The 12,898-nt window shown below is 44.6% G+C and overlaps 1 protein-coding gene across 3 annotated transcripts in view; it reads right to left on the reverse strand.

Annotated features, from left to right (window-relative positions):
- The window catches only part of LMX1B (LIM homeobox transcription factor 1 beta), a 169,464-nt gene that overhangs the window by 19,638 nt on the left and 136,928 nt on the right, over positions 1-12,898 (reverse strand). For all 3 annotated transcript variants that reach the window (XM_079962184.1, XM_079962183.1, XM_079962185.1), the window contains 3 exons: positions 4,035-4,267; positions 2,186-2,364; positions 1,156-1,233 (listed from right to left, as the gene is read on the reverse strand). In XM_079962184.1, the coding sequence (XP_079818310.1) occupies positions 1,156-1,233; positions 2,186-2,364; positions 4,035-4,267 (490 nt within the window). The remainder of the gene's footprint in view (positions 1-1,155; positions 1,234-2,185; positions 2,365-4,034; positions 4,268-12,898) is intronic.

A 12,898-nucleotide genomic window follows, 5' to 3' on the forward strand; every position in this document is an offset into this window, starting at 1 on the left:
AGAGCATGTGTGCGAACTTGCATTTCTCAAGGTGTGAGGGGAGAGGGAGAGGGGAGGGGGAGAGAAATCCGGGCGATGGTCACGTGGTTGCACAGTAGAGTCGTGCATCTCTGGGCGGAAGGAGGAGGTGGCAGCAACAGCAGCAGCAGCAGCAGCAGCAGCAACAACAACAACAGCAGAATTAGTAGTCGAGCCAGCTTGCTGAGGTCACATATGGCAGTGTTACCCACCACCGTGAGTGCTTCCTTCCTCACACGCCGCTGTGTCGGCCCCTCCCTCCCCCCCCTGCACGGGAGGGGAAGGTGGTGAGTTAGAAAGCGGCTGAGGCATCATGAAGGGAGAGGAGCACGGCGGAAAGAATCCCAGCGTCGCTCCAGAAAGGCGGCCATTTTGAGTCCCTCCTGCCCTGCGCCTCCTGTTGTGGTTTTGTTTTCTTTCGGGGGGGGTGTCTTCTGCCGCGGCCCCCCATTCTCTCTCTCTCTCTCTCGTAAGTTTGCTGTAGGAAAGGAAGAAGCGCCCCCCCTTCCCCACATGTGCCTTCACTCTTGGTCCTCCTAGCTCTAACCCACACAAGGGAATGTTTTTTTGCCCTCCCCTCACCTCAGCATGCTGCAGCCTGGCTTAATAACAACACCATGCAGAGTGCTTAAATTCTCTGTTGCATTGGGGGGGGGCTCTTTCTTTTCTCATCCCTTCAGGTTGTGACTAAGCATAATTTGCCCCACATAACATAACACCCCCCCCCCCCCGATTTTATTTGGCAGAATGCTGGAGGGTTTGCCTTGTCTATGTGCTCCCCTCCTTCTGATGAAAAGCCAAATCTCTTCACCACAGTTAGGGTTGTCAACAAACCATGACCCAAAATGAAATTAGATGCAAATGTGTGACAGATCTTCAGAGGGATCCGTGGGAAACCTAAAGTGGTTGGATAAGATTGGCAAAATGTTCCATCTTGAACAAAAAATAAATTAAAGAGAGCATTTCTGAGCTCCACTTCAGCTCCTGGGTTGTAGCCAATATTAATCCTAGTCAGAGCAGGCCCACTTAAGTTAATAGATATGACCAGGGTAGGTCCATTAATTTTAAGTGGGTCTACACTGAGTTGGACTTGGTTGGTTAGAACCCGTTCTATCTTATTGGTAGGCAGGACCTTACCTTTGCTCTTTGATTCTGAAACCACACCTGGACAACTCTGACACTGAGGCCTGTTTCAGCTGCTAGTGTCTCCCTAACCTGCAACAAAGGTAAAAAGGTGAAATAAGTTGTGGAGCTGAAATGGAAAGTTGCTGCAATGAAACAAAATGCCTAAGTTCTCTGAACCCTGCATTTCCAAGAAACTGCAGGGACATCCAGAAGAATAAATAACAGGTTCAATGCTAAGATTGTAGAGATGGTGAAGTTAATGAGACAGAAGAGGAGATGAGAATTCAATGAGTCAAATAATGCAGAATCAATTTTATTTTTCTCTGTGTGTGTCTACAGTCTTTGGACCTACAAAGAATTGGCAGTGCTAACTTTGCCATGTCAATGTCTATATTGTATTGTGCTTTTTGGTAGAGAGGTCCCTGGCACGGATTGGCTGAGTGAGTGTGATGTAATGGAATGTTCACAAACATTCTTCCTGGAAATTGATTTCTTAAAAAAATGAACTGTCAAAAAGTTTGGCTTCTGCAGAAAATGGGGAAGTTGTCCATTTGGAAGCTATCCAAAGTCACAAAGGACCTAGAGGCAGGAATAATTTTATATTTGCAGACTTCAAAGTGGAAATAAGTCCACAACATGTACACACCACAAATTTAAAGCACACAGTTCCCTCAAATAATCCTGGGAACTGTGGTTTGATATGAGTGCTGGGAATTGTAGCTCTGTGAGCGGTAAACTATAGCTTTTTTGTAGTGTAGAGCCATATGCTTTGTATGTGCTTTCAATGCATGGTGTGTAAGCAGCCATAATCACTGCCAATGGGCAGCATCCTGCCCTGTATCAGAGGGCAGCAAGCTCAGTTAGGGAACACTTGCACCTGCTGCCTTACACAGCATTATCCACCTCATTCTACCTGATGGTTGGGCTGACCCTAAACGTATGATTCTTTTAGCTGAAGATGCCAGTTGAGGTGTGTGCTTTTGCCACAACCATGATACAGAATCAGATTGTGAATGGTGGTGTTTGAACAATGACAGCCTACCTTTCTACAAGGCTTGGAAGATACTTCAAATGAAGCTTTGAAAGCTCTCCTCTGCTGTGTTGTGAGTATCGTCCGCGGCCGCTTTGGTCTCCGTGGGTCCTTCCCGTCGTCTCCACCCTTCCCTGGGTTTGCTTGTCCTTTGGTCGGTTTCACGTCCCCATCCTCATCATCACTTTTAACTATTGGTCAATTGCAAATGGAACAAATTAAAATACATGACCGCTCAGCCCACACAGGACCACTACAGGTCCATCCAGTTAGCATCAGGTTTCTCCTAGAGACCAGCCAGGTGCTCCAAGGCATTGGTGAAGAACCTCAGGACCAGGGATCAAATGCCCTCAGAACTCTCCTTACACTATGCCACTCACTTGCCCTCCATCACATCCTCAATACTTTTGCCTGGCTTGAATGTTGTCTATGAACTCTGATAATTCCTCCTGCTTGTAAAGAAAGGGGATTGTGAAGAAACTAGCATGACATATAAAGATAGCATCTACATTTGTTGCTCCACCCACTTTTGTCTCTGTCTCCTCCCACCATTGGAATGTGGCCCTGGTAAGGGGAATGTGGGCCTCAGGCCGAAAAAAAACACCTCCACCCCTACCCCAAGGGAAGACTAGGAATAAGGCTTGCAGGCAATGGGAACTTTAGCTGGTTGTTTCTTACCCTATTCTGAAGGAGAGTTGTATGTATGTCTCATATGTCTCCCTTTCAGATTTAACTATTAATAATCTAGGAATAACTTTTGGCTCCACGTGCCATATTCCAGCTTTCTGAGTGGCAGGAAAGTACTTCAGCTATTGTGTGACACACTTCATTTACCCACTGAGGAACAGTTATAATCTGTGGCACCATTAATGTAGAACTTCGGGGCAATTGTCTGGAACCCTACTCAGCAGCATAAACAGGAGAGCTCCCCAATTTAAGCATTTCTAAGTCATCAAATTTTGAAGTAATACACATTGCCACAGGGGAACCTTTTTTAGCCTGGGGCCGCATTCTCTCATTAGCAACACTTGGGGGGGGGGTTCATACCAATGGTGGGTGTGGCCAGAGGGGGGAAGTGGGCAGAGAGAGAGATGTGCCTTTGACTTTTGTACAGCAGACTACGGTCAAGAAAGCCAGCGTGGTGTAGTAGTTAAGAGCGGTAGACTCGTAATCTGGTGAACCGGGTTCGTGTCTCCGCTCCTCCACATGCTGCTGCTGGGTGACCTTGGGCCAGTCACACTTCTTTGAAGTCTCTCAGCCCCACGCACCTCACAGAGTGTTTGTTGTGGGGGAGGAAGGGAAAGGAGAATGTTAGCCGCTTTGAGACTCCCTAGGGTAGTGATAAAGCGGGATATCAAATCCAAACTCTTCTTTCAAAGGTACATCAATCTAGCTGGTCAGTTAAGATACATAATCACAGTTCAAAGGACGTATTCCAGCCAAGTCAAAGCACTCAAGTATGAGGCGGAGAAAATCTGGTGAGGTGGCTGGGGAAAGGTCTTGGCCAGGGGAGACTCCCAGAGACATTTGTCTCTCTGGCTTGAGGTTCCCAAACTCTACATTATTTATTTCTTTCATTTATATACCACTTTTTCCTCCAAGGAGCTCAAGGTGGTGGGCATTGCTTCTCCTCCTGCCTCACAACAATACGGTGAGGTAAATCAGGCCGAGATAGAGGTATTGGCCTCAAAGCATCAAGTGAGGTTCCTGGTAGCATGGGGATTCAAACCCAGGTCTGGCACTCTATCAGTTACACTACACTGGCTCTCATTATCGTCCAAAGGGAAAGAAAGGGAGGAGCTTTGCTTGTTCGTTCCAGAGATTGAAATTACATGACTGATCACCATTTGAGAAGACTCACCTGAATCTGAGTCATCAGGGCTGACAGAGCTGAGCAAATCTTTCTCCTTTTCATAGTCACTCTTGCAGAGCAGCTGCCCCTCCTTCAGCACAAATTCATCTCCCTTCCTGAGCTGCCGCTCACAGACACAGCAGCAGAAGCAGCTCAAGTGGTAGACACACTCCAGCGCCCTCATCACAAACTCTGTTGGGGCAATCTTCTCCATGCACCCACTGCATTTTGCAGCAAACAACCTATCGGAGGAAGAAAGGGAGAATACTCAGGTCACGAGGCCGAGGCTCCTAGCAGGATCCCAAGTTGGAATTCCAGAACATAAGAAGAGCCCTGCTGGTCTGGGCCAAGCATCTTGTTTCTCCCAATCAGACGACTGTGTGAAACCCAGAAACAGGACCCAAGCACAAGAACCCTCTCCCCTCCTGTAGGTTCCAGCAATTGGTATTCAGAAACGTTTCTGCCTCTATGGAAGAAGAGCACAGCCAATGTGACTAGTAGCCACTGACAGGCTTACCCTCCAAGAGAGAAGACCCAGAATGAAAATCTCCTGGCATGAATTTCCTTGTAGATTATATGACACCCTGCAAGTGCATTCTGCAGTGCTCACATGCATTTTATACATTGCAATTATTTTTGTTGGGAACAGAACCCCCCAAAGCTGCAATCTAAGTCATGTGTAGGATTTGAAATACATTTTTTTTAAAAAAAAATGTATTGCATTTATGCCTTGCTCTTCCTCCAAAGAGGTCATTAAAATATATGGAGGGCAAAATCAAGGGAAAACCAGGAGTAGAATGGCTTGGAACCTCAATTCCAAGAGACAGGCCTAAGACACTGTGTTGGATACACAGCACTGGATTACTCAAGAGGCTTCAGGCAGCAGCAAAGCAAGGGCACAAAAAATGAGATATTTTTTTTAGAAAAAATATTGATTTTTAATTTTTTTTAAAAAAACATTATCTACTAATGTAGATTGGAATAATGCAAGGAAATCAGATTCTGTTATGTGCTGCAACAAATCTATGCTTTATTAATTATATGTTCTTCTGAGTTATATGAACTTTGTTTTTTTTCTTATCTACATATGCATATAAACATAAAAAACATTGTGCATTGCATAATTTGTTTTTCTGTTTTTATTTCAGATCACTGAGATAAGAGACAGGATGAAATGCAACCAGTAAAATATTATTTTGTGGCTTTGTGTTGTTTTTATTTTAAATTACACAATCTTTTCAGGGCACAGGGCCTCTAAAGGTCTTAATCTGGCCCTGTACATACAGTTTGTGTTTAGTTTTCTGCCACTGTATAGGAACTCCTTGGTGAAGCCCCTCATAAAACTATCTTGATGCAACCATAGAATCAGTAGTGTCTGGTGCCCACTGAGGCTATTGGAGTGGAATGAAATGACAGGTAAAATGATAGGCAGAGTCTGAGCCAATGAGAGGCAGAGCCAACAAATTATACTTTTGTTTCTATCCTCCCGCCCCAATTAATTCTACAAGGGCAACCGTGAGACTAAGCATGAGGAAGAAGCTGACAGCGCCGCCACCCCCTGGACTGGTTTTCAACAAGAAGGCATACAGCTGTGGGCTGTCTGAGGGCAGATTGAGATTGGGGTGGGGCTAGTAACCCTCTTGCCCTAGTGGACAAGCCTCCATTGCTTGCCCCAGGACATACTGAGAGGAAGCACCTTCCAGCTTTTGGTAGCATCCAAGCATGCTGGGACCCTATTCTTTTCTCTTTTCCTTGCATATGCAACCAAGGAAGTACTTAAAAGGATTAAAAGCGTGCACAGATCTCCCCTGCCCTGGCTCCCTAAACCGATTGGGCTCTGTTTAATGAAGCTTGCCCCTTGAACTCAAAAGGGGCGTGGGGAAGACAGGATGCCTTCAAATGGTTTCAAGAGGCATCTGCAGATGGGCAGTCCATTCAGGCCGTTGCAAAACCGATTGCGCTTCAGTAACATTCAATGGGGTGAAGGTAATGAGGGGTGGAAGCAGGCTGATGTTTGGCAAAAGCATTTGGGGAGGGGAGAGAAGCTTTCTGGTGGGGTGGGGGATTCATCACGCTGGGGGGAGGGGGAGGAAGGAGGAACATTGTTGCTCCGATAAGCTTTCTGTTGTTTTTATGGCATTTTGTCCTTTCCACGGATGATCGTCCAAATGTAAAGTAGGAATGCTTTCAAGCAAAAGGCATTTATTTAACCCCTACTCCCCAGTGTAGGACCCAGGACATGACCCAGCCAAATCTGAGTGCTTTCACTGTCCCAGTGAGTCCTTGACATCACAGAGCAAAGGAGGAAATCCACAGAGGGATGGAACAAACAGTCTATATCCAGGCTGTTTTGCACATGTTCATAAATGTGTTCCAGTCCATTTAAAATCATCATCATCATCATAATCTGCATGAAAATTCATATTTACATACCTCTTCATATTTAACTTCACATTTAAATACAAAATGTGCATTTCTAAATGTATTTTATCCTTAAAAATAAGCTTTTTACACACACTTGAATACTTTTTAAAGCAAAACAGCTGCTTGACAAATTTCAGTGATGTGCGAATTCTGAAAGATAAGAGTGTTCTAATGTAAGTATTCATTTGTAAGGGGTGGATCTGGTCTGTTCCATACTGGAATTTGCAAAGAATTAATTTCTCAGGCATCCATTCAGAAAACAAATTTCATTTCAGCCTGAACAGGGGCAAAGAGGAATAGGGTTGTATCCAACTAACTTCAACTCAAGAGTAGGCCCATTAAAATTAATAGACTTAAATCCATCATGCCCCTCTGTTTCAACACTAACCCTGTTGAAGGCTAGTCCTAGTCTAGACTAACACTTGATGCTGCCTATACTTGCCACAAAGACAAAGGATTGTAGCCAATGCTCGTCCTCCTCAGAGTAGACCCACTGTACTCAATGGACATGAGTAACTTAAGTACATTCATTCCAATGGGTCCTTTCTGAATAGGACATGCATTGGATGAAACTAGAGAGGGAAAACCTGTCAATTTTGATTTCTCTCATTCATCCAATCCTTGATTCTCCATATTTCCACATGAGTTTGCAATTAAGATATAATAAAAGTCCTCACGAAAATTCACAATTTCGATTAATATTTTTCCTAATATTAAACACTTTTTCTATGCAGTTTTAACTGGTATACTCTTTCTTTGCAGAGCAGTTGATGCTACTTTAATAAATGTATGCATATTTAGACACACTTCACTCTAGAATATGATTTTTTGCACATATTTGGCTGGAGAACTGTATTGCAAAATTCAGAGATGTGCAAATTTTGAAGGACTTTAGCATTTCAGTTCATGTATTGTTTTGGAAAGTGAAAATTACGTCTGTTCACCTAGAAAAATGAACTGAATTGAATCTTTCCCTCCTCCCAAGGCAACCCATTACACTCAACTTTTAGTTTCTTATGGATATGGAAAACAGGATTCTGTGATAGTCTAGGAAACCTCCCGCTTTTAAACATGCAAGCAGATCACCAGGAGCATCTTTCAGCCCACCCACATCTGCTCCCTTGTTGAAAAAGAGTGGGGCAGCCCTACATAAGGAAAGGGATATTTAATTCAGCTCAGCCAGAGGAAAATACTTTTTTTTTGGGGGGGGGGGTTTAGGACATCAAAAACACACACACAACAGGAAACTGAGCTTGACAAATGACCTGACTTTGATATCTCTTGATCAAACCCACAGCTCATTAAATGGTTTAGCATTATAAACACAAGGCAGTAAACCTGCTGAAGGCTTAGGATGGAAGTTGAGCAGATGACCCATGTACAGTTTTTGAATCAAAGCAATAAATCTGAGAGCAGCAAAGCAAATGGTCTGATCAGACACAACAATGTTCTCCCTACTCCACTCTGCTTGCAGATTCCTCCCCCGTAAGAAGTGTCTGACTGGATCAGATCAATGTTTTATTGCCAAGAGTTGAAAAATGAATTGCTTCATTGCGTCTTGATTATGAGAAGTAATGTTCCTTATCGTAGGCTTTGCAGATAAGCCAGCATCTTGACTACTGCATCTGGTTCTGGGTGCCAATTTTTTAGAAAGATGATAAGCTTCTGGGCAACCTTCTGGGGATCACACAACTGGTGGGGCAAAAGGCAAATGTAGGCAGGGCAACACATGCAAATTTAATGTTTGTACAGCTGCAAGGTATCTGTCTCAGGTTCTGGGCACTCAAAATGTGAAGCTTCCATTTAGCTTTCATGGCTAATGTGTCATTGGCTGATCAAACTGGGACCCCCCCCCCCCTTTTTACAAGGTATGGAAATGCAAAAGTGAGTTGGGGGTGGTGCAGAGCACTCAAGAACTGCAGTGGAATCTGTGCATTAAGACTGACTCACCAACCTCACACTGCCCTTAGCTAACCCCTACCTGCCTGCCTGCCTTCTTACTTTCATCCTGTCCAGGGGATGGCCCTGTCACACCCCTCTTTAGTACCAGTGTTGCCCTTGTAGAACTCAGCAAAGAGGAGGAGAAGCAATAACATTAGTTAGCTCTGCTTATCATTGGCTCAGGCTCCATCCATGGTTGGTCTCTCTGCCTTCTGCCCTAGCTATCTTACTAAGCAACAGTCATGGCTGGTAAAGAGTAAAGGGAGATCTTCATCAGTGGAGGATGCTACAGAAATATGACGTGCTTTTGAATGTTCCTAGGATGCCTGACAGCATGAAAAGGAGGCCTTTGCAGTCTGTGTGGCTACAGGTGGATTGAGGCCTCTACACCTTCCTGCACCAGGGTACAGCCATCTGGCATTTTGTACAGGACAGCTGATTTATTGCCTCCCTAGCTTGTTATCTCACATTTAAATTCGACCCTGTTCTGCTTCCCTCAAATCACCGTTCTGCACTGTTTACTCTTACAATAATGTCCAAACAACCTAACTTTTACCTTTTCAATCACCTCGCCTGGGTCTTTAATTTCCTCCTGTTTGTGGGGCAAATAGATTGTAATGGTTTTCTTATAACTCATTTACTATGCAGAGAGAGATAACCAGCCGTACTGTGTCAGGTTTGCTGTTCACATTAAGTGCGGTTCAAGAGGTTCACCAAACATCGCAGAGCCGTAACAAGGAAACAATTCAATGCATCGTTTGACCATTTCTGCAGGCAATATTACAGAAACTATGATGAAACCAGATTTCATTCCTGCTTGGCCCACCGATTGCAACCTGCCAAATTATCCAGGATTTTAAATCATGTTTCCTTGATTTAATTTTTTTGAGTTTCTTTTTATATCACTGGCCAAATGCTAACTAAACAAATGTAGCTTTACAAACACATACTATACCCAGGGCAGAAGTTGATAATGCGCAAAGCACAGTGCTTTTAGAACATCACAGAGCCAGTGTTTCTCAACCTTGGGTTCCCAGACGTTGTTGGACTGCAAATCCCATCAACCCCAGCCAGCATGACCAGTGGGCAGGGATGATGGGAGATGTAGTTCAATAACACCTGGGTAAAAAGGTAAAAGTAAAGGGACCCCTGACCATTAGGTCCAGTCGTGGCCGACTCTGGGGTTGCAGCACTCATCGCGCTTCACTGGCCAAGGGAGCCGGCGCACAGCTTCCAGGTCATGTGGCCAGCATGACTAAGCCGCTTCTGGTAAACCAGAGCAGCACACGGAAACGCTGTTTACCTTCCTGCCGGAGCGGTACCTATTTATCTACTTGCACTTTGACGTGCTTTCGAACTGCTAGGTTGGCAGGAGCAGGGACCAAGCAACGGGAGCTCACCCCATCGCGGGGATTCGAACCGCCGACCTTCTGATCGGCAAGTCCTAGGCTCTGTGGTTTAACCCACAGCACCACCAATGTACCAAAGGTTAAAAATAGTTGGGTTAGAGTATTGGACTAGGACAGGCAAGACCAGAATTCAAATCCCCTCTCCCATGAAGCTCTTGGGCCAGTTGCTGCCTCTCAGGCTAGCCCTACCGCACAGGGTTGTTGTGAGTATAAAATGGGGAGGCGAACTGTGTACACCATCTTGAGCTACTTAGAGAAAAACGTGTGATATTCATGCAATAAATGATAACAACTTTTTGAAGTTATAATTGGAGGCCTATGGTCATTCTTACCCCTCAAAATAAGGGGGGTTAGGGTTGTATAAGAGTACGATGAAAATGAAATTTAATTAAGTTCACCTTTAAATGCAAGCTTATCCAATTCTCATGCAAACTAAACCACAGCCGTCCTTTGAAATTCACACCTCTGTGAATTTTTCAATGCAATTGTCTGTATACTAGGGTGAATAACACACACAAATGCACTATATATGGGGAAATCATTTAGCAATGATGTGCATATTAGGCAAAATAGCATCCCCAAATGTGTACATTCAGATAAATATGTAGTAAAATGCTGGTTAATTTTCATGAGGATTTTTTTAAAAAATAATAATCACACAATGATGTGTAAATGTGGAGAACTGAACTTAAGAGTGGAGATATGAGAAATGGAGAAAAACCAAGACTGACAGATTCTCCTAGCCATAATAAGGGTACATACAGAGCATCACCAAGTTCTGCTGCATGTGATCAGAAGCGTTTTCTTTCTCAGTATGCCTATAAGCAAAGCCTGAAGACAATTGCCCTCTCCTGCTGTTGCTCCCATGTCACTGGTATTTGGTGGTATACTGCCTATGAAACAGGAGATTCTGAAACTTAGTCCCCACGACTAATAGCCATTGCTATAGTCACTTCCTACAAGGATTTGTCAAATCGCCTTTTAACACCATCTATGCCAGTGGGCTCTACCACACCCTGCAGTAGGCACCTCCATGCATTCATGATTACTTGTGTCTGTGGAGGATAAGGCTATCAGGGCTACTCGACACAAAGGCTATGTTCTACCTTCAGAGTCAGAGGCAGTAATGTTTCTGAATACCAGTTGCTGGAAACTACAGGAGGGGAGAGCGCTCTTGAGCTTGGGTTCTGCTTGTGGGCTTCCCATTAGGGCATTAGGTTGGCCATGGTGAGAACAGGGTGCTGGACTAGATGGGCTACTGGCCTGATGTTGCTGACTCTTGCTGTGTTTTTAATCTCCTGCCAAATCAATTACATTTGGTCATTCCACCCCCCCCCCCTTTCTGCTACTTCCACCTGAACCAGAGTGGAGAGAAGGATCAAAGGTTAGATCCCACTGGAATGTGATTGTGTGATATGCAAGAAACTGGACAGGACTTCAGTTGATAACATCTGTTGGTAACAGGAATGGAAAAACATGACTATCAAAAATGATCAGAGAATTAAATACTGGACTTTAATTAAAACTGTTAAATTAACATACTGGATAAAAAAAACCTGGAAATTGTATAATTTTTTTAGGAGCAACGAATTGGATTAACTTGATGAATAATGAAGGAATGACTAGAAAGTTTATAGTGAGTTAATAGGATGCAGAGGTTCATTATTTACACGTTTACTGAAAAATAAGAGAAGAAGTTGGCTACTGATAATTTATATTGGTTCTGTCCCCATGCTCCTTCTTGTTGCATTCTAGAACTTCAAGAAGGAGGAGAGGGAGAAAGCTGACGGGCAGTGCCACTCCCTGCAATGGATGCAAGTAAAATAGGCAGGCAGGTGCGGGCTTGCAGGGAGCCACCTAAGGTTGGTGGAGCAATGCTCTACTACCCACCATGCACCAGCCTCCACTGGTACCTAACCAGAGCTGGGCCTAGACATTTTGGCACTTGAGGCAGGCCCCAAAATGGTGCTCCCCTCCCTGACAGGGAAGAAGGAGTGAGGGAAGATCTGCATCAAAACAAGAGGGTGAAAGATGATCAACATCAGGATCTGTTGCCCTGATGGATCCTGCCAGCTGAGACAGTCAGCTCCCTTGTCTCATCGGTGGGTTGGCCCTGAATAAAGATCTACATTGGGATCTGCTGCCCCCATGGATCCTGCTGCCTGAGGCAGTTGCTTCGCAGGTTGGCCGGCCCTGCAGCTGGTGATGGGAAGGATCCCATATTTGCCTGAAAGCCCAGAAAGTTGCCACCAGAACGGAGAGAACTGGATTAGATGGACAAATCATTAGATGGTACATTTAGAGTTCCACCCGCCTGGTGGTTGGGGAAACCAGCCAATGTACCCCAAGGTGAAAATGGAAATCCAAAGGGCTGTGTGTGTGCAGAGTCAGCTGCTGTCTTACAGCAGAGGATGAGGAACCTCAAAGTCCAAATGCAGCCCTCCAGTACAGGCCCCTGTGTCTGACCCTCATAACTTTCTCCAGGCCACACATCCATCACTGGCCAAGCATCCCCCCAAGTGTTTCTGCATCCCTGAACTCTCAGAATACTTCTTGTTTTGTGGATGGAGGATAGGGAGCAGGGTGCTGGTGTGAGTCTGTTCGAATCCCTCCAACTATACAAAGGTAATATTTACATTCATTCAGGGCCAGATTAAGATACACAGAGAGCCTAAATGAGGTAAGGGTTTAAGAGGCTCCAAAGCATTAACTCCCCCAAATGTGCATCATTCTATTATTTTTTACCCAATTAGGTAAATCTTGAAGTATTTAGAGCTCCACTCATTATCTGAGGTCATAAATTGTAGCATAGCTTGTGTGTAAATCCTGCACTGCGTTCATTGCCCCATCCAGTTTTGCCTCTGGCTCTGCCCACCACTGGGCATGTGGGACATAAATGTGATAATAAACAAAGAAACATATCCTCAAGGATGAAACCTTCCTGATCTTGCTACCCTTCCACGAGCTGGTATTTTCTCCTAACATCAAATGTTCCTTTAATACAAAAGAAAAGGCTGTATTTAGGACCAGTCCAGACCACTGGTTTCTCTTCCCTCAAGATTGTCTAATCTGACACTTGGAGGCTGTTCAGGGCCTCTC

This window comes from Podarcis cretensis (assembly GCF_951804945.1).
Source record: "Podarcis cretensis genome assembly, chromosome: Z".
Taxonomy (NCBI): Eukaryota; Metazoa; Chordata; class Lepidosauria; order Squamata; family Lacertidae; genus Podarcis; species Podarcis cretensis.